The 19,532-nt window shown below is 50.6% G+C and overlaps 5 protein-coding genes across 5 annotated transcripts; all 5 read right to left on the bottom strand.

Annotated features, from left to right (window-relative positions):
• Positions 1 to 293: 293 nt before the first annotated feature.
• On the bottom strand, positions 294 to 3,282 carry EDB93DRAFT_1107682 (uncharacterized protein; the record flags this gene model as incomplete). Its single annotated transcript, XM_041447760.1, has 3 exons — positions 294 to 1,611; positions 1,859 to 2,847; positions 2,920 to 3,282. The coding sequence occupies 3 exons, from the start codon at positions 3,280 to 3,282 to the stop codon at positions 294 to 296; spliced, it is 2,670 nt and encodes an 889-aa protein (XP_041303046.1).
• Positions 3,283 to 6,398: 3,116 nt separating this feature from the next.
• Positions 6,399 to 9,732, bottom strand: EDB93DRAFT_1064199 (P-loop containing nucleoside triphosphate hydrolase protein; the record flags this gene model as incomplete). Its single annotated transcript, XM_041444875.1, has 8 exons — positions 6,399 to 6,592; positions 6,646 to 6,823; positions 6,876 to 7,113; positions 7,222 to 7,449; positions 7,584 to 7,993; positions 8,047 to 8,294; positions 8,369 to 8,608; positions 9,339 to 9,732. Coding segments are annotated over 8 exons (2,130 nt in total), but the record flags the coding sequence as incomplete, so codon positions are not given.
• A 4,643-nt stretch (positions 9,733 to 14,375) lies between these two features.
• On the bottom strand, positions 14,376 to 17,256 carry EDB93DRAFT_1255000 (uncharacterized protein; the record flags this gene model as incomplete). The annotated part of the gene is made up of 7 exons (XM_041453716.1): positions 14,376 to 14,753; positions 14,816 to 15,979; positions 16,040 to 16,255; positions 16,300 to 16,428; positions 16,503 to 16,600; positions 16,655 to 16,937; positions 16,981 to 17,256. 7 exons carry the CDS (start codon positions 17,254 to 17,256, stop codon positions 14,376 to 14,378), a joined length of 2,544 nt encoding a protein of 847 aa, XP_041303048.1.
• A 185-nt stretch (positions 17,257 to 17,441) lies between these two features.
• Positions 17,442 to 18,528, bottom strand: EDB93DRAFT_1255001 (uncharacterized protein; the record flags this gene model as incomplete). The annotated part of the gene is made up of 3 exons (XM_041453717.1): positions 17,442 to 17,544; positions 17,642 to 17,923; positions 18,218 to 18,528. The coding sequence occupies 3 exons, from the start codon at positions 18,526 to 18,528 to the stop codon at positions 17,442 to 17,444; spliced, it is 696 nt and encodes a 231-aa protein (XP_041303049.1).
• Positions 18,529 to 18,571: 43 nt separating this feature from the next.
• On the bottom strand, positions 18,572 to 19,134 carry EDB93DRAFT_1255002 (uncharacterized protein; the record flags this gene model as incomplete). The annotated part of the gene is made up of 2 exons (XM_041453718.1): positions 18,572 to 19,061; positions 19,112 to 19,134. 2 exons carry the CDS (start codon positions 19,132 to 19,134, stop codon positions 18,572 to 18,574), a joined length of 513 nt encoding a protein of 170 aa, XP_041303050.1.
• Positions 19,135 to 19,532: the final 398 nt, after the last annotated feature.

Below are 19,532 nucleotides of genomic sequence, written 5' to 3' on the forward strand. Positions count from 1 at the left end.
TTACTGATGCTACGCTGACATCTCACACAGGTGATTATGATGGGATTGAGCAAGGACAGATACAACCTGTAGGCTGCGTGGGTGGACAATGTGAGACAGCTCCCTCAGGGAGCCATACCCTTCACAGGAGGTCACCATGCACATGCATATCCCACCACATTCAGCAACACCACTAGCAATCAATTGTCTCGAGACATTAAGGCCTGTATGATAGCTGGAACACAAGCATGTACGCAAAGATGATTTTCACCGATAATCAATTAATAAAGCATTCAATCAACCCTCACCAACCATTATGCAGTGTCAGATCCAGACTCCTCCTCCTCTTCCCTCATGTAGATGCGCATGGGAACAGGCGGTACATTGTCAACCCACTCTGTGTCTGGCACATAGTCAGGATCATGGACTGTTTGTTCCTCTTCCTCTTCTTCCTGCTCCTGGAGTGCATCTCCAGTGACATGTTCAGGCACCCATCTCGGAGGTTGCCTGCTAGGGTTAATGAGCAGGTGAGGAGCAGATGATTTGTAAGTGGATGTAAGGGTGGTGAAGGCAGAGTCTTCTGTGTATTTCCACAGACGGTCATTGTATGGCTTGGGAATCCAATATAACTCCTTGAAAAGAGCCCAGTACTTAGTCCTGATGGCATCAATGACGTGAGCTGGTTTGTCTCTCTTCATATCCGCCCACTCCATCCAGTATGTCATGTTGGGATAATTCTGGGGTTGAAGACGAGGTGCCGTGCCAGGAGGGATAAAAAACTGATCGAATGCCTCGCGCCATTCCAGAGGATGTGCTCGTTTCCACTGGACACGGTTAAAAATGAGAGCAAGGTTGGTCTCTCTGTAAATGTCATCCGTGACGACCAGACGTTCGTGCATGCTGAGACGGCAATGGGAAGGGGCCAATGGGTTGCCCTTCATGTTGCCACATTTCTGAAGGACATCGCTACAGAATTGGTTCCAATGCTTCGTGATGGTGACGGCAAATGCCTCGTCAAGACCTGGAGGTAAGTCAAGTCGTTCATCGAAGGGCAAATCATCACCAATATCTTGTGGTGGACGAGGGGCGTGATATTCCAGGTCGGCAAAAGCAGCAGATGGCTCGGGAATGTCTGCCTTGTGGCGTTTGGACATGCCTTTCTGTGTGTTGACCCTAGATTTTGGAATCATACTGCGAGGGATGTATGCTGTGGGGTGGTATCTGTTGCGGAGCACGTTGAAATCACACCCGAAAAAATACTTATAGGAGGTATGGCTGATGACATTGGTCCGTTTCATGCGTGGGACGTCTGCGATGGGGGGGAACACCATCTCGCGTAAGAAGAAGGCACCATGAGCGCAGAAAGGAAGGCCATCATGATTATCTATGTGGTGCTGGCGAGGTACAATTTGAATGCCGTCTGCATCATAATCATGCGTGACGGGGAGAATTGCACACATTAAATCCCGTGCAGCTGAACCATCGTCAGGACGAGAGTGCAGACCATTGGCAAGCCACATGAGTCCTGCGGTGAGAGTGAGGGCAGGGGAAGTGAAACGGAGCTCAGGCGGTCCTTGGTTCTGTAGCCTTAAGGTGCGGATGATGGATTGGAGGCGGACACATCTCCATTGCCTGTTGTGGAAATGAGTGTCAATGAATGAATGTGATGCACATGATGGATGGAGGCAAGGGAACGACAGGCAGCTCCCTGAGGGGACTGGTGTGCAGTGCACATCCTTGCACGATGTGAAGCTGCTGACAGGGTCCCATAAGGGACCGTGCATTGACCAAGCTGATGTCTCGCGCGCATCGATTGGCCTGCAGCTTCCATCACACGGACGGGTCCCTGAGGGGACTGGAGATGAACAGGCCGACTCACCACCAATCCAAACGTGGAAAGACACATAAAGTCTCTGTCATCAGCCACCCGGGAAAGTCAAGTGCATGAGTCAATGCATCTCTCGCACGAATGCGCACCTCCACCCTCGCGGCACAGTCGTGGACGTCCTTAGCATCGTAGTAGAGCTCGAACAAGTGTTTCAAGTACGGCGGTGTCACCTCGTCCAGTGCAGCCTTGCCAGTGAGGACCAAGCCATGTCTGCCACCATCTTTTTGTTGAATGAGAGCCTTATCTGTTGTGTAGGCCTGGAAATAGACTGGATCTGTGTTGTTGCGTGGAGGGATGGAGACGCGACATCCGGCGAGTTGTATTAAGCCGGAAGAGTAATCAACAGCATAATCGCGAGACTTCAGCAAGGACCTGGTTTGAGCCCCAGTCATCTGGGTAAAAGCCAGGAGAAGCTCACGGTGAGCATCGGTGCGCCATTGAAATGCATATCCTGGCTCGGACAGCTCGAGGCCAACATCGACATAACAATGCTCTTCATCCATCAGTTCGTCAAAATAAAAATCACTGAGAGTATTGGCCAAAGCATCCTCTGCCCTATCCATGTCATCAGGATGATGTTGGTGAGCCTCTTTCACCCCTTGGAGCTGGACCATAAAGAGCATCCCTTCTGCCCATGGAAAAGCGGTAACCATTTCTTCGACGAGGTCGTGTCCGAAACGCCTGACTCGAGAGCCAGAGAAAGGACGAGTGCTGTACTGAAACATTCCACGAGTCTTCCTTGCACGTGTCTGTGCACCCTCATAGTTGACAGGCCAATTTGTCACGGTATCTGGACTGAGGTTCCGAAGGACTGGCAGCAAACCCTTTTCGTACAGGGCTTTCTTCTCCTCGAATGTCAACTCCACGTCCTTCCTCTCTGGGTCATACAGTCGCGGGAAGAACAAACGGACTTTGGTACGGATGCCAGCTGCAGCCAAACAAATGTTGGGAATGCGATGTGGAGGCATAGGTGTGTCTGCCTGATGGGTGTGCGACAGGGAGGCACAGGTATACATTAGAGTGATATCAAATAGAAGACGAGGAGAATGTACCTGTCCGTCCTTGATGCTCATTGGCACCTTAAAATGAAGACTAGAGTGCAAGGTGTCGACTGGATTGTTGATGGGGTATAGGAACAGATCTGCCTTGACAGGTAGCCAGTTGGTGAACGACAAGAAGCTATCATAGTCCCTGACGACAGTGACTTCCCTGGGTGCCTGGAATTTGTTCCGCGTGGCCTCGATAGAGTACTGGATATTCTCAAGAATGTCTTTCCCGGTGAGGCCCAGGATGCAGCCTCGGTAGTATTCCCCTAAAGGAAGGTCGGGGCCAGCAATGATTTCGATGTAGGTTGAATTAAAATCACGGAGAGAACATCCGTCGATTGCTGGTGGGTTGTTGGTGTCGTCCTGCATGGTGGAAGTATGATGGATGGGATGTGATAGTATGATACTTGAGTGCGGAAAACTTTGCGATTGTCGAAGGGGACGGAGCTATATAGTGTCAGACCCTGATGATTTAAGAAAATTTACTTTAGGGTTTACATCCTTCATCCAGGGTAGATCATTAAAAATTAGTTCACCGTGCTTGAATGGGATCCGGGAAATGAATCCCTACATTGCTTGCCGTAATAATGTGCATAGGTATACACTAACTCTAAAAAATATGACAGCGGAAGAGATTAGACCTGCCTAGGATGAGGCAAGCGAAGCGAACGGAACGGAAGCGAACAAGGAAATCACATTTGCCTGGGTATCAGATGACAGTGAAGTTAATTAGTAATTGGCGCATTGTAACTCAATGAGTCTTGAGTGGGATCAAACCTGACGACCACGACACTAACATCGATGGTGAGTGCGATGTATTTTGCAGTCCCCTGAGGGAGCCGCACGTGCAATGGTAAGGTAGACCTTGAGGAAACGTCACGTGATCAGTGTGATCACGCGTGACATAGCCATGAATATGTGTACAGGATATTAATTAGAAAAGGATATACACAATATAGCACACGGGACACGAAGAGTTAAAGTGCGATGTAGATCTAGACTGGTGGGTGCTACGTACGTTGCAGTCCCCTGAGGGAGCCGCACGTGCAATGGTAAGGTAGACCTTGAGGAAACGTCACGTGATCAGTGTGATCACGCGTGACATAGCCATGAATATGTGTACAGGATATTAATTACAACAGGATATACACAATATAGCACACGGGACACGAAGAGTTCAAGTGCGATGTAGAACTGGACTGGTGAGTGCGATGTATTTTGCAGTCCCCTGAGGGAGCCGCACGTGCAATGGTAAGGTAGACCTTAAGGAAACGTCACGTGATCAGTGTGATCACGCGTGACAGTTTGGTGTAATCAATGTCCTGTACACATATGGTAAGGTAGACCTTGAGGAAACGTCACGTGATCCGTGTGATCACGCGTGACATAGCCATGAATATGTGTACAGGACATTGATTACACCAAACTGTCACGCGTGATCACACTGATCACGTGACGTTTCCTTAAGGTCTACCTTACCATTGCACGTGCGGCTCCCTCAGGGGACTGCAAAATACATCGCACTCACCAGTCCAGTTCTACATCGCACTTGAACTCTTCGTGTCCCGTGTGCTATATTGTGTATATCCTTTTCTAATTAATATCCTGTACACATATTCATGGCTATGTCATGCGTGATCACACGGATCACGTGACGTTTCCTCAAGGTCTACCTGAGATGCCGAGAGAGTTGTCCGGACATTTACCAATGGTCGAGTTGGAGATTGAGAGTAGTGTGATGAGTGCGGGACATACCTGACGATGTGAGTGATATGCTGCCCACACATCGGTCCCCTGAGGGAGCTGCGAGCACACATGGGGGGATAGCAGGGAGCAAGCAATTCCTCAGTTCTCACTTTCGACAGTTGGCAAATAGCAGAGACGGAATCATATTGCTGCTACATCGTTTGACATCAAACTAAGTAATCACAACAGAGTCCCAACTACAACTAGACAAGCAACTAAGCAACGCGTATGGCATGAATGTGAGTAACGACTAAACGAGCGAATAACGAGGAGCACGGAGATACGAACGTCAACGCCGGCCACCACGACCTCTTGCACGTCCACGGCCTGACGAACCACGAGCTCCTCTTGGCCCTGGCGCGTCATCAGGAACCGCTGCTCGGCTGCTGAGAACACGGGCGTCTCTTGAACTACTGCCACTACCACCGGCCTCAGCTGGACTTGATGTAGCTGACGAAGCTGCGAGGAAATTAACCTTTTTCCGTGGTGGCGATGGAGCGAAGGGTGGACTGCTGGGCGTCGCAGTAGCTGAGGAGGCCGTCCTGCGTCTGCGTTTGGATGCAGTTCCGAGATCTTGTGTCGGTTGTGAGGTTTCGACGACGTGTGCTGAGGGCTGGGTGGGGAGAGAGCCAGTATGAGCCTCGGGAATTGACTCGGGTTGAGTAAGGTCGACGAGCATTTGATTCACAGTAGCCCTGTCCTGCGAATCGATGTCAATGATGGCCATGAGAATGTGCATGAACAGGGAAAGTCTTACCTCTGCAGATCGTTGAGTGCTGCCATTGTCCATCTGGACATCACCATCATTGGCAGGGACGGGCACTACATCATCTCCGTAGTCGAAATCGCCCTGTGCATCAAGATCCATAGTGTCAATATCAGCAACAACATCAGCCAAGCGTGTATCAGCGGCTGGGAATCACACAGTGAGTTAAATGAGCTTGAGGAGAGCGCCGGATTGAGACTTACACATGTCCTGGCGGGTGGGTGAAGGGTCGAGCTCCTCAACGGCTCCCTGAGGGGACTGCATGCCTTGCGAATGAAAGTCGTCAGCAGCAGGGAGAGACTGATCAGCGTGTATGGAATCAGCTGGTCTACTGCCAATCGGAGAAACCGGCTCCCTGTGGGGACCGTGAGGTGTGGTGGAGGCACTCTGGGTGGGATCAATCACCGGCTCCCGCTGGGGACCGGATGGTGACGCCTGCACATCGCCAGCCTCATGATGAGTGGCGCCTGCTGATGACGGTGGTGCAAGACTCGGCTCCCTGTGGGGACCGTCAGTCGTCATGGCGACAGAGCTGCTGCCCTTGCTGATGGGCTTGACTGGATGTAAGGTATGAGTTGACACCATGTGCACAAATACAAGGCGACGTACCTGAAACGTAGAAGGGACGGGACGACATCTCAACGTCACTTGTCGCGCCCTCAGCAGGAGGAGCAACGGCAGGAGCAGGCGCATCCTCAGGAGCAGGGGTATCCTCAGCAGTAGCCTTACCCTTTCCCTTACCCTTGCCTTTTGGCTTTGACTTTGCCTTGGGCTTCGGTTTCGCGGGTGCCTTGTCCTTAGCGTTGTCCTTGGCGTTGTCCTTAGCGTTGTCCGTCGCTTTGTCCTTAGCCTTGCCCTTGCCCTTGGCCTTGGCCTTGCTTTTGGCCTTGCCTTTTCCACTCGTTCCGGCCTCTTGCTCGTCATCCTCGTCGTCGTCGTCGAACACGATGTTGTCGAGGTCGATGAACTCGCCAGATTCGTCTCCGGTCCGCGCGAGATTGCGTGCAGCAAGTTTTTTGCTGCCCTTGGCAACCTTTTTGCGCGTCTTGCTGGGTCCGGCTGCTGCTGGGCGTGTTTCGACGATGGACACTTCGTCGTTGTCGTTGTCGTCGTCGTCAGGAACGGGCAATTGGCCAGCTAACGCGTTCTTGATGGTGTTGACAACACCTATTCACCAGCGTAAGTATAGAGAAGTCAACTGTCAATATCTCGCGCCTTACCTTTATTGGCAGAGAGAAACTGCCCCAGCATATTGCCCTTGCCCTCACCATGGTCGACCATCAAGACGTCCACGGTGCCCAACGCCACCATGTTATACACGATGACTTCTTTCTCCTGGCCCAGACGCCAGGCTCGCCCGATGATTTGATTTACGAGCATTCGAGACCAGCATTGGTCCTGTGGGTAAGTGAGTGCGTGGTAATGGCCTGAATAATCAGTCAACACTCACGAAGAGAATGACGACGCTCGCAGCAGTAAGATTAAGACCAACTGCACCAACGCTAGAAAAGATCAGGATCCTCGCCGTCGGGTCTGAGTGAAACTTTTGCACGGTCTCGTTGCGTTCGTCGATGCCGTGTCCGCCGTGGATGATCAGAGGACTGATGTTGTATAGCTTGAGGACTGAAATGATGAGCGGGGCCATCATCGGGAATTCGATGTAGACGAGGATTTTGCGTGTTCCCTTGCTCATAAGGTCAGTCATTTCGACATAGCGGTCAGTGGTCGTGGGAGGGACGGGAGTTTGTTTGTCGATGGGTTGCGCGAGTTGATTGGGTGGGGGTGGAGAGTTTAACATATTGCCCTCGGTACCTACGTCTTCGTCGTCGACCTTGAATATATCGTGTTCGTCGTTTTCGAGGTGCCACCCGAGCACGTTGACCAACGTGTCAACCTTCGAGGACTTGACCGTCTGCCATTCAGCGAGGGACTTAACAGCAGGATAGGTGGGCGACGTGTGATGGGGGAACGCGACCTTTGTGCGGCCATCGAGGTAAAATTTCTGCGGACTCGTCAGTGGGCAGCTCCCTGAGGGGACTGGCAACATACCGTGTTAAAACTGGCACTATCATCCAGTGTTGCGACTAACGATCTGTACGACGAGGTGAGATAAATGTCAGTGGATACGCGCAGTCCCCTCAGGGAGCCGTCAACTTACGAGCCGGTGATCTGAGCCATGACGCTTTTGTTGATGTCCAGCTCCGTGTCGTCCAAATGCACAGGTACGATGATCATTTTGTAGGGCGTGAGGGTGTCGTTGATTTTCTTGTTGTCGAAAGTCTTGGAATCGACGGTGCGTCGAATCACCCGCCCAGCGTAGCCTCGCTTAATGTTAGTGATCCAGGCACTCGTTACCTTGCGTATGCGCAGCCTGGCTTCAGGCTCCTCGTCGTCGGTTGGTTCACCGGCCATCAAACGAATGGTATGTGCGGCAGCGTCATTCTTATCCTCCTGCGTCATCGCTCGACGTGCAGCACGAAGTTGCTTGATGTGATCTTTATCACGCGCGTCGCCCTCCTTGCCCATGAAGTGCTGGATCCGCGCTAACCGACCTATATTGCAAAGATCCTGAAAAAGGAGTGAGTCAGTGCTAACTAACCATGTTTCATGCTGAGACTTACCATCGGGCCGGTGTAGAGTGGAGTGCCTGATGCGAGTAATTTAATGACGGAGGCCTTCGTGACCTCGAGTGTCGCGTAAAAACCTGCAGTAAGGTTGCGCATCTCGTGGACTTCGTCGATCGAAACGCTGAGGAATTCACGTCCGGCCCACAGACATTTCGATGCTTGTTTCCGTTGTCTGATGGAGCGTGTCTCGTCCGACGCCTTGTGACTGTTGTGTCCTGCGAGGCCTTTGCGTGTGTCGAACACTTTGCCTAAGGTAGCCATGATCTGGCGTGAAGTATGCTGTTAGAATAGAATTGTGAGGGCAAACTGATCAGACTCACGGAATGAGTGACCAAGATGATTCGATGAATCAATGGCGTGGCCGACGTGGCCCATGGACCGTTCCAGAAATCGCCAAACTCACTTTCTGCTGACGGATACCTGTAGATCTCGACAGCTCCGGGGGCGAAGAAGGTGCGTAGCTCCGAATACCATTGATTGATCAAGGAATTCGGCACGATGATGACGTGGGGCAGGTTCGGGATTGCATCTCTGCCTGCAAAATACGGGCGTTCGGCTGTGAGGGAGAAATCACTGGTGAGCTACCATTCTTTGACTAGGATCAGCAGACGGCTCCCTACGGGGACCGCAATCACACCCGTTGTCCAACAGGTGCCCACTCCTACAGCATCTCCCTCAGGGGACTGCTGTCACACCCGTTGTCCAACAGGTACCCACTCCTACAGCATCTCCCTCAGGGGACTGCTGTCACACCTGTTGTCCAACAGGTACCCTACAGCATCTCCCTCAGGGGACTGCTGTCACACCCGTTGTCCAACAGGTGCCCACTCCTACAGCATCTCCCTCAGGGGACTGCTGTCACACCCGTTGTCCAACAGGTGCCCACTCCTACAGCATCTCCCTCAGGGGACTGCTGTCACACCCGTTGTCCAACAGGTGCCCACTCCTACAGCATCTCCCTCAGGGGACTGCTGTCACACCCGTTGTCAAACAGGTGCCCACTCCTACAGCATCTCCCTCAGGGGACTGCTGTCACACCCATACGTCAGATCGTTCTGCCGTACTCATGCTGGACACAAGACTCGTGTCTCACCCAGCAACGAGCAACGGCTCCCTCAGGGGACTGTTACACCAGCAACCAGCAACGGCTCCCTACGGGGACCGGATCCATCATCCATCCACGACACCCACGCGTCCGTGACACTGACGGCTCCCTCAGGGGACCGTTTCATAAACAGGACACTCACCGAGGATGGGGGCTGGGCGAAGGTTGGTCAGGTTGATACTTGCAGTCGCCCCGGCAGGTTTTCCTCGTCCGGCAGCGACTTCTTGAACCCAGTAAGCATCGATGACGAAGGCGATGGTGCCCATGGTGAGTGCTGTCTTCCCAACGCCTACTTCGTCCGCTATTAAAATTCCCGGAGTGTTACCTTCGTTTAGCGCAGACCCCCATATCTTGTCGACGATCGCCGCGACACCTACTCGCTGGTGCCACAGGAGGAACAATGGCTCCATATCTTCGTTCTCCCTCACGAACGTCGATGCCGCATCTGCATCCCAGGCACATAGTCCCGTTTTCGACCGCAATTCCGCAAAGAGTGCGGGCTTGCCACCGGGAAACTGAAGTAAGTGGTTTAACTTATCATTATCCATCTCTCGCCAGCCATCTACCCCAAGATCCTCGCAATTGTTGTCCCAGTCGTCTCTTCCGATAGGTTCGTCCTCCTCGTCTACTCTTGGCGCCTCTAACTCGCCAGGTTCAGTTTCGAACAGCTGCACATACAGTGCCCAGATCTCCTCGACATCCCCAGGCGCAACGAGCGACGCAGTCTTGATCTTGCGTGCTCGCTCAGCACCACGCTTTCCTGCAAAGTGTCGTCAGAGTCGGTTTTATCGATGGCTCCCGTAGGGGACCGGAGCATCACGCACTGCCAGGTGTGTTGTCAGTCTTCACCGTTACCTTCTCCTTCGTAACCTTCCTCGATTTTGCCACAGCAGTGACAACGACCTCCTTCAAAAACTCCTCGTACTCGCCAACTTGGTCTTCCTCATCCGGGAACCACGCCACGGCCGTCCTCAGAGCTTTGACGGCCTTGGTGGCATCACGCAACATCTTCGCGCCGACTTCGTCCGCCTCCTCGATGTCTGCCTCTAGGTTAGTTTATCTTTCCGGTCATCGTCGTATTCTTACCTTTGATTGCTACACTAGCAGCAAGTTTTTTCGTGGGCAACGAGTCCTGGGCACGTCTGAAACGCTTACGATGGCGTTCCCATGCGTGGTGGTTGATCGTCGTTGCTGCATCGCAAAAATCACCGCGCGGGAGCTGTTCGTTGGCGTGGTCCCCCAAGATCCCAGCCAGAACGTCTTCTTTGGCATGCTCAGCGTCCAGGATGTTCGGAAACTCAACCCCCTCCTCCAGCCCGTCGTGAATCAGCTGCATCGGTGAGACGCCTATCGAGTGCCAGACATCATCAATACGCTTAGCTAACTTAGATGAAATTTTTTGTTTATTGAACCAGATCGATAAAGCCTCGCGTCCTGCGCTCCATCCTCCCTCGCTCTTGCCTTCCAGCACTTTGTACCGTGCGTCTGCTGTCTTCCTCTGCGAGATCGCGTCGATCATCGCGCACAACGACTCCCACTGATTCTCGGTTAGGTGCTTATTCGGGACCTGGAACATTTTTTCGTCCAGCCCGAACAAATCTTCCAGCGTGCCGCTCTCGTCGTCAAAAATCCAGCTCTTGCCGGACAAGAGAAGCATCAACATTGCGCTTCGTAGATTCTTACTCATGGTGAGAAAATTCTGTGTCTGTCAGATCAGTTGCTCATGTCAGTGGTTGCCCAGCTGCTCCAGTAGACGTACTGGTATGGGTGTTTGGGTGTGTGGTTGGCTGGTGTTTTGCTGCTATGGTGGGCTGTTCGTACGTCGGACGTTCACTACTTTTAACCTATACATTTTCCAATATCATTTACACGAAAATTTATTTTTTTTCAGGGTCGTGGTGATTGTGCCCTGCTACATCATCCTCATGGTGCGTTCGGGCATTACATTGTCTAATATGGGTGAGTGGCGACGCAGCGTGCGTCTAATTTCCACCTCGAGGCTCTGACTGTTGCATGTCTCGGCTCCCTCAGGGAGCTGCCTCACTCGATGATCGTTCATATCTGTCCCGTTGGGGTATGGTCGAATACTGGTGAGATCACGCTTCTATGTCAGGCATTGGCTGATATAGATGTTCTTTCTGGGCAGGGGGTATCATTTGTGATGATCGCTCGGGCACAGAACCACGGGCATGAAACGCATGTCAGCTTCCCGACTGACACCATCACAAATGGGGCAAGAGAAGCACTGCCTCATGCGCACCAGGAGCAGACGGCTCCCAATGGGAGACGCTGCGATGCGCAGCAGGCGCTTCTCTTGCCCCATTTGTGATGGTGTCAGTCGGGAAGCTGACATGCGTTTCATGCCCGTGGTTCTGTGCCCGAGCGATCGTCACAAATCATACCCCCTGCCCAGAAAGAACATCTATATCAGCCAATGCCTGACATGACATGAGGAGTTCGATAGGAAGTAGATAGGATGTAGATAATCAATTATATGTAACTGTTCGATCACAATGTTCCTGCACATCAGTATCTACTGATGTGATCACCATTATCACATATTCACTGAGCTAACAAACGACACGACTTACATTAGATATCACCCAGTAGTATCTACTTGTATACAACAGTGTAAAACTACATAGTCGCCTCAGCAGAGAATCACAGCAATACGCGCAGTCCCCTCAGGGAGCCGTTCAATCCCAGCAGGACAGTCGTACCATCAGTCTCACAGCTATAACGGCTTCTCCTTGGCGTACACTTACATTACATATCCCTCAGTAGTATCTATTAGTCTACGACAGTGCTTAACTACACCGTGACCTCCATCCAGGATCACAGAAATACACGCAGTCCCCTCAGGGAGCCGTTCAATCTCACCAGGATAGTGGTTCAAAAAGCACGTGAGTATCTCTCACGGTCACGTGAGCACGCTGGATAATCGTCAACATCCTATGATCTGTGCAGTCCCCTGAGGGAGACGGTCGTAATACAGGGAATGGTAGATACAACGAGCGAACGTAGTATATTTCTGCATGCTGGTCTGACATGCTGACACAGACGCAGTCCCCTGAGGGAGCCGCAAGTACTGACTGAGAATGTAAACTACACACAAGGGACGTCTGTCATAGCAATATAGAAACGGTCCCCTCAGGGAGCCGCACATGCTGGACGTCCATGTGCACAACGTGTATTGCTCTATGACACGGGTGAGTGCAGCACATCGACGGTCCCCTGAGGGAGCCGGTGCTGGTCACAGTGCAACGATACAGCCATGGCCTTCCAACCATAAGTCGCCCAAAAAAGGAAAGTAGTCAGCCACCTGCCGCAATTTAAACCCTAAGTTAGGGTTAGGGTCTCAAGCATTGAGCCATCCATCTACGAAACCTACGATCATCTATCAACCCTAACGATATGAAGCGTAAGCGTTGGCGAAAACCTCGTCAGGATCGGGCTTGACTTTGCTTGATTTTTGATGTTTGCATTTTCATCAGAGTAGAATCAACTTGATTATGTAAGCAGAAGTCGCGCTTGGAACGGTTCTATCGGCGGAGTTTCAAGAGGATCTGACGCAACACACCCACATATTGTATCGAACACATGTGATAATCTTATTATATCTGCACACCGTTTCTCTTGACCCCAATGGCGGGTTCTACGAAATCATTATTTATTTATTTAATTCATTGTATGATTTATCTAGCTCTACATGTTCTTCCAGTTGTGTCAGATTGTGACGCTGCGCCAGTATCTGGTTGTGACACAGTTGTCTGCCTTCTCTGTCACTTACACTTCAACCACCACCACAGTCCAAAACAATTGCAGGCAACAAGGTCTGAAATGCAGCTGGCGTCCAACTTGACGTCAGACGCATTAACCACTAGACCATGATGCTGAAATCTCAAGCAAAGTAATTCTATGATGAAGGTTGGGGACAATTAGAGGGCGCTCTATATTGACCAACATATTTTTATTCTGAGAGAGAAATATTTCTCTGTATAGAGAGACTTTTCTGTACAGAGAAGTCATTCTCTCTCGAAAAAGTCTTTGCGTACGGCGGGTGCCCCCTCTGTACAGAGATACTTTTCCCTACAGAGAGGTGTGTTTGGTGGGTAGGCGGCACCCTGAGATTGGGATGGCAGAAGGTGGAGGATATTATGGACGCCAGATATGTTATTATTATTACCGTTGTCGTTGTATTTGTCATACTGTATATTATTATTACCGTTGTCGTTGTATTTGTCGTACTGTATATTGTATATTATTATTACCGTTGTCGTTGTATTTGTCGTACTGTATATTATTATTACCATTGTTTTTGTATGTATCATACTCCATGTTATTACTACTGCTATCGTTGTACTCATCGTATTGCATATTATCACTACTGCTGTGGTTGTATTCGTCGCCCCGTATAGTACTAAAACTGTTGTATATATATATCTTGTAGCCTAGCGTGTGGAGGTTGAATCAGTCCAATACCTCTACTCCATGTATGTACTAGTTTCAGATGTGGCAGTTTCCGGCCGTAACTTGCAGTAGACAGCCATGACCAACTCCTCTGTGCAGAGACAACTTGACTGTACAAAGGGGTCCAACCCATCCCCTACTGCTTACCAGACGCGTCATCCACTCGACCATGATGCTCAGATATCAGGCCAGAGACTTCATGTAGTGCAAGACTCACACATGAAGAAGGTAAAAATCTGGTCTTACGGCACGAAACGTTAAAGGGGCTACTGAGCGAATAGAGTGAGGCTGAGCATATTGTAGTGAATCCTAATATCAAACTTAGTGACTATATAATATGTACCTAGAAAGACTGATTAAAACGATGTTGTACATATGCACACACATACTATCTTAATGCAATTAATGAACTATATGTATACTGAAGACAATATTAATTACAATGAACAATCTACTTCAAATATCTCGTTTTAGCCGCCGTTGGAACGGTCTGAACGGCTACCATATTGGGGGTTGACCTGTGATAGACGCCGTTCAGACGGTCTCCATGGCGTGTGTTACACGCTCAATACTATTTTAATGCAATAAATTGACTATATGTATACTGAAGACAATATCAATTAAAAGGGATAATCTACTTCAAATATCTCGTTTTAGCCGCCGTTGGAACGGTCTGAACGGCTACCATATTGGGGGTTGACCTGTGATAGACGCTGTTCAGACGGTCTCCATGGCGTGTGTTACACGCTCAATGTTTAGAACGTTTATGCTGTACGTGCTCTATGACCTCGACCTCAGAATCAGACTCAGGGTGGGGTGCTGGTCGTTTCTTCAATGCGATAGATGACATCGATGGATGATTGGTGTATGTCCCTGTGGTAGTGCCTAGTTCGACGGCTTTGTCTAGACCGAAGAACATGACAGCTATCTTAAATGGTCCGTATTGACGGTCTTGCAGACAGGCCATGATCTCTTTGTACTTTGCGCTCAATTCCTCCTGGGTGAGCAATATCCAATCAGACAGAGGGACACCACCCTTGAAGATGCGGCTGGAGCGAGCTCTAGCCAGGCCCATTCGTACGAGATTCAAGGAGCCTATGCCTTTTGCGCTGTTCTTCGAGTTCCACTGGGTCGGGAATGCTTTTTCTTTGAATAGTAGTCGCGCAATGGACTATCTCGCTCATACACGGAGATAATGTAGGCAGGAACCATGGCGATGAACTGGGGCCTCCAAGTGCTTCCTTTTCTGCTGCCTTTATTGGGCGTCCAGGGCAGCGATCTCACAGCGTTGGTGGTAGAGCGTTCACTGAGAAGCTTCCCGTTGTCAGGCTTGTCCTTGGGATCCCAGAACACGTCTGGCAAAACGTGACTGAAGTAGATTCCTGCGAGCAAGGCAATCTTGTGGAGAGGCTTGTCTCTGTCGAAATTGGCGAAAGCCCATTCATAGATCTCAGTCAGAATGGCATCTCCATTGAATTCGATGTGCTCCAGACTGAATTCGTCGGGCAGACTGTCTCTGGCGAAGAAGTCAGGAAGAGACTGAAGCGTGATAGATTCAACTGCCCATGGGGCTCGAGCATCTGATGCTTGTGCTTTCTTTGCAGCCTCAGCAGCCAAGTCAACGGGTTGAGTGTTGGCTCGAGCGATGGCCGATGATGTATGGTCGACCACAGCAGACTTCCCTAGATTGATCCAGGAGTCATGAGCTGCCTTTCGAGATGGACGTCCTCTGCCTCCTGCATGCGGGGCGTGCCATGGGACATGCTGAATTTGAAGATGATTTGCAGCGATGATATAAACTTCGCTGTATGCATTCTCGGCAGCAGCAGGAGAATGAGATGGAGCGTACTTGAGCATGCGAGCATAGGCGATGCGAAAGACAGCAGTGGAAGGAGCAGTGAAAATGAGTGGAGCAGCGACAGAAGAAGGAGATTCGACACGAGTCATCTTGCAGATGTGAGCTGCGAAGTCTTGTACGCTCATCTTCTCCTTGGAGGAATTAGGAAGACCGTCAGAGAAATCGCTGGGGTCGTGGACGATGCAGCGTAGAAGGTGCTCATAAGCTTTGTCTTTGTAACCGAGAGGATGCTCGCAAGCCAGCCATTTCTGCAGGGATTTGAGACGGTCCTTGTCTCTGTTGGGCCTTTGTTGGTCCGAGTCAACGTCCTCGCCGTTTGCGGAGCATTCTTTCTTGACTGCGGTCGCAACGAGGGCCTTGACGTCCGCCAGGTAGGAGCGTAAAGCGACCAATGCGATGACAATACAGTGACGTTCCTGGGTTGAATATTGGAGGAAGACATGGGGCGAGAGCTTGTTGATAGACAGCTCTATGTGGAATGCAGCTTTGTAGGCCTTCAGGAGGGGGTGAGAACAATGGAGGGGAGGAATTGAGTGGCTGATAGAGCGACATACCTCAAAATGATCTAGTCCGTAAGTCAGGACTTGAGACCTCCTGGATGCGATGGCTGGAACGTTGAGGTTATCCAAAGTGGGCCAATCTGCAGCGCTGATGATGATGGGATTGTTGACAGCGGTAGTGATACGAACGGAAGGGAAAAGGTAGGAAGTCCCTGCTCGAGGAGGCTTTGAACGAGCCACAAGGGTCTCATGAGCTTTGTGGCGAGGACCCTGGCGTTTCCGGTATGAGCGAAAGCAAGGGTGCGTTCGAGGACAGAACATAGTTCAATGGCCTCGTGCCTAGGCTTGTTGCCAGCCTCGAGGATGGGAAGATGATAAGCCCACAAGCGTTCGAGAAGGGATGTTATGCCGAAGGTGGTCCATTGATAAATCTGAGGAAAAGCCTTGAAAAGGGGGGAGAAAGATTAAAAGGACAGAGTCAATTTAAATTGAAAGGAACGAAGGAAAGCAGACCTACATGGGAGGCAAAGACACATATATGAGGACGGAGGGCTTGGAAATATTTGGATAGACCAAGCACGGGCGAGGGGAACGATGATGTCCTTATAAATGGAGCTGAAAAAAATTAATAATATATATAAATATAGGTCAGGCATAGGAAAGGAGGACGAAAAGGAAGAGGACTGCGAAAGAAGGAAATGAGAAGAAGACCTGACATGATGCCATTTAATGCCTCAGGCTTGAGAGAATCGCACTGAATGATGTAGATGTTCTCGAGACGCAATGCACGTGGTACGTCGTCGTCGCCGATCTTGTTGTCATATCGTTGGTGAGGGAGGCTCATCTTACACTCGCGGACTCTGGCGTTATGAGTGACCTTAGTGGGAGGGTTACCATAAGCACCTGCGAGAGCGGATGTAATACGACCCTGCTGGACGTCATGAAGGGCTGGCTGAGGGGACGAATGCGATGAGAAATCTCATTGTAGAACTGACAGGCACTGGGAATAATGACTGGAGGCATGCCAGCGTCGACATCGACTCTGTCTCCGAATAGATCATACTGGTCGGAAGGGGTTGGTCATCGTTCAAGTTGACGGTGCGTGGCCTGCGAGAAGTGGAATGGCGAATGTTGGATATGAAGGGAGCGAAGTGAGGAAGGACTGCATCGCATTGAATATGACCGATATTGCGTAGAAATGCTTGGGGATACACTGAGACGGAGGGGGCAGAGATTTGACCTCCAGAGTAAGCATCATGGTCTACGGCCATGTCGTCATGGTCAGGAATGTAAGATGAAAACAACTCAGGAATGGTCTCCAAGTTGACGAGGAGGCCGCATGGTCTTGCGCTGCGACGTGTCTTACCGTGAAGACGAGGGATGCGACGTCCGTCCTCATCATAGATGTTATTTTCACGGTGAGTGACTGGATCGCGATGGGGGACATGATCGAGATCTACCTCTCGCGAATGGCAGGATCAGGGGAATCGTATACCACGCCGTGGACCTGAATGATCTCATCATTGGGAACTTCTATCCAACGTTTTACCCTGATGCACCTGTGCGTGCATGGCGTGAGTTCGATCATGCATTTAATAATTTGATGGGAGGATGGATGCAGGCAGTCCTGGGTGAGGCAGAAAGGAAGGGACGTACGTGATGTCAGTGGCTATAGCCACAGAGATGTATCTAATATAGGGATAAGCCCTCTCTGCATGCCAATTCCTGGCCTCTAAGGTGTGGGCCTGAGGGTCAGAGCTGGCGATGGGTTGATTCTGACCGTAACGACAAGCTACTGCTGCGGGAGCCCGAGTGAGAAGCCAGCCGTCCTGCTTCCATGATCTAGGGGCTGCATCAACCCAGTCATCCCATTCTTCGATTATCGTCTGGTGTAGATTCACCAGATCGGTGAGACGCAAGTCCCAAGTTACTTGCGAGCTGCGACAATTAAATGTCGAGTACGAACAATCAGCTGCGTCCAATAACAACATACAAGTGGAATGTAGGACGCGTTCAGAACGGGCAGCACGGCGTGTCAAGCACAAGCGAAGACAATGTCTTGCTATGAAATACTATAGATGTGGACCACGATCTATGAGTGTCTGAACACAAGGAGTCGAGCTCACAGACGCCGTTGGAACCGTTCTGAGCGCGGAAAAAATAGGGGTTGTACCCCCCTTTTGATGCGTTGGGCATTAGATGAGTGTTGTAGCACAAGGATGAGGTGCGTACTCTATAAGGGGGAAGATACTGGCGCAGAAGAATTGACTCACTATATGTTGACACGTCCCTGATTTCCATGCGCTCAGGTCATCATCTGTGCCATAGGGATGCATCACGTAGATAGGGAGCGAGGTGTTTTTGGACAGGGCATATGCGAGGAACATAATGGCCATGCGAAAATGAGGAGCGGATAACCTGGTGTCTCCATGTTGTTTTTCGCTGAGGAGAGGGGCGGCGTTGGCGACGTCCAAGTCCTCTAGGTTTTCGCGTGGGCAGAACGCAAGCCAGGACTCACAGGATGGTCCTCTTCCCAGAGACATCATGCATCCCGTGGGATCAAAACCAAGCTTGCCGAATTTCGGTCTAAACATGTGGTTTGGCAGAGAGAGGTTGAGTGCGATGGAAAAATGTGTGGTCCACGACCTTGTTTGGTAGCAGGGCATGCAAACCGACAGAGCCACCCACCACTAGAAAGAAATCGAGAAAATGCTGGGAACCGTCCCAAGCGAGCATCTCGTCATTATTATCATAGTAAAGGTCGTCGTCGAGGCGGAGGACAGAACGACGGTGCAACAAGTTGATTGCAGTGGCCTTGTCTTCTTTTTTGAAGGTGCGTGCGAGGGTGGACAAACTTACGGGGTGAACTTTCGTCTGTTCCCAGGTACGACCTGCGGGAAGAGGTCCTTCTGGTTGCAGGAAGAGACTCTCAAAGATGTCGCTTTGGGGCAAGGCATCTTCTGCTTCGACAGAGGAAGGAACATCCGCCAAATCGAAGGGGCGAGGGTCGTCCTGATCGCCATTGCGGAGAGCTCCTTGAAAAGTGATGGTGGCCAGATCATCATCACTGTCGAAACTTGAGGGAAATGGTGAGGAATGAAAAAAAATGGGTTAATAACTACTCACGCGCGATCGTCTATGTCGGACATGCTGGTATTGAAAGGGAATGCGAGAAGGATCAGGCCAAAAATGGAATGGGAGGGAGGGTCTGCTTGAGAGAGACTGGTCAGAAAAAGCGGGTGTGCAGAAGGAAAGAAAAAAGATACTAGAGGCGAAGAGAGAGCCGGAGGGGAGGCGCTACGGTTCTAAGGACCTTATGTCCTTTGTAATATATATATATTGATATGTGAAATTCAAGCAATGCCCCAAAGAAAATTTTAAGAACTAGGAGCCTCAGCGTTCCGGCACCGGAAAGATGGTTAATATTAGTATATTCTGGCAAGGACACAGATCAGGGAGGAGGCGACATGACGATGATGAGGGATGTGTGTGAGATGACTAAATAAATGAATAGGAACAGGAGGAAAGAAAAGGACAGAAAGACGAC

Source organism: Suillus bovinus, assembly GCF_016758785.1.
Source record: "Suillus bovinus strain UH-Sbo-P2 chromosome Unknown EDB93scaffold_83, whole genome shotgun sequence".
Classification (NCBI taxonomy): domain Eukaryota; kingdom Fungi; phylum Basidiomycota; class Agaricomycetes; order Boletales; family Suillaceae; genus Suillus; species Suillus bovinus.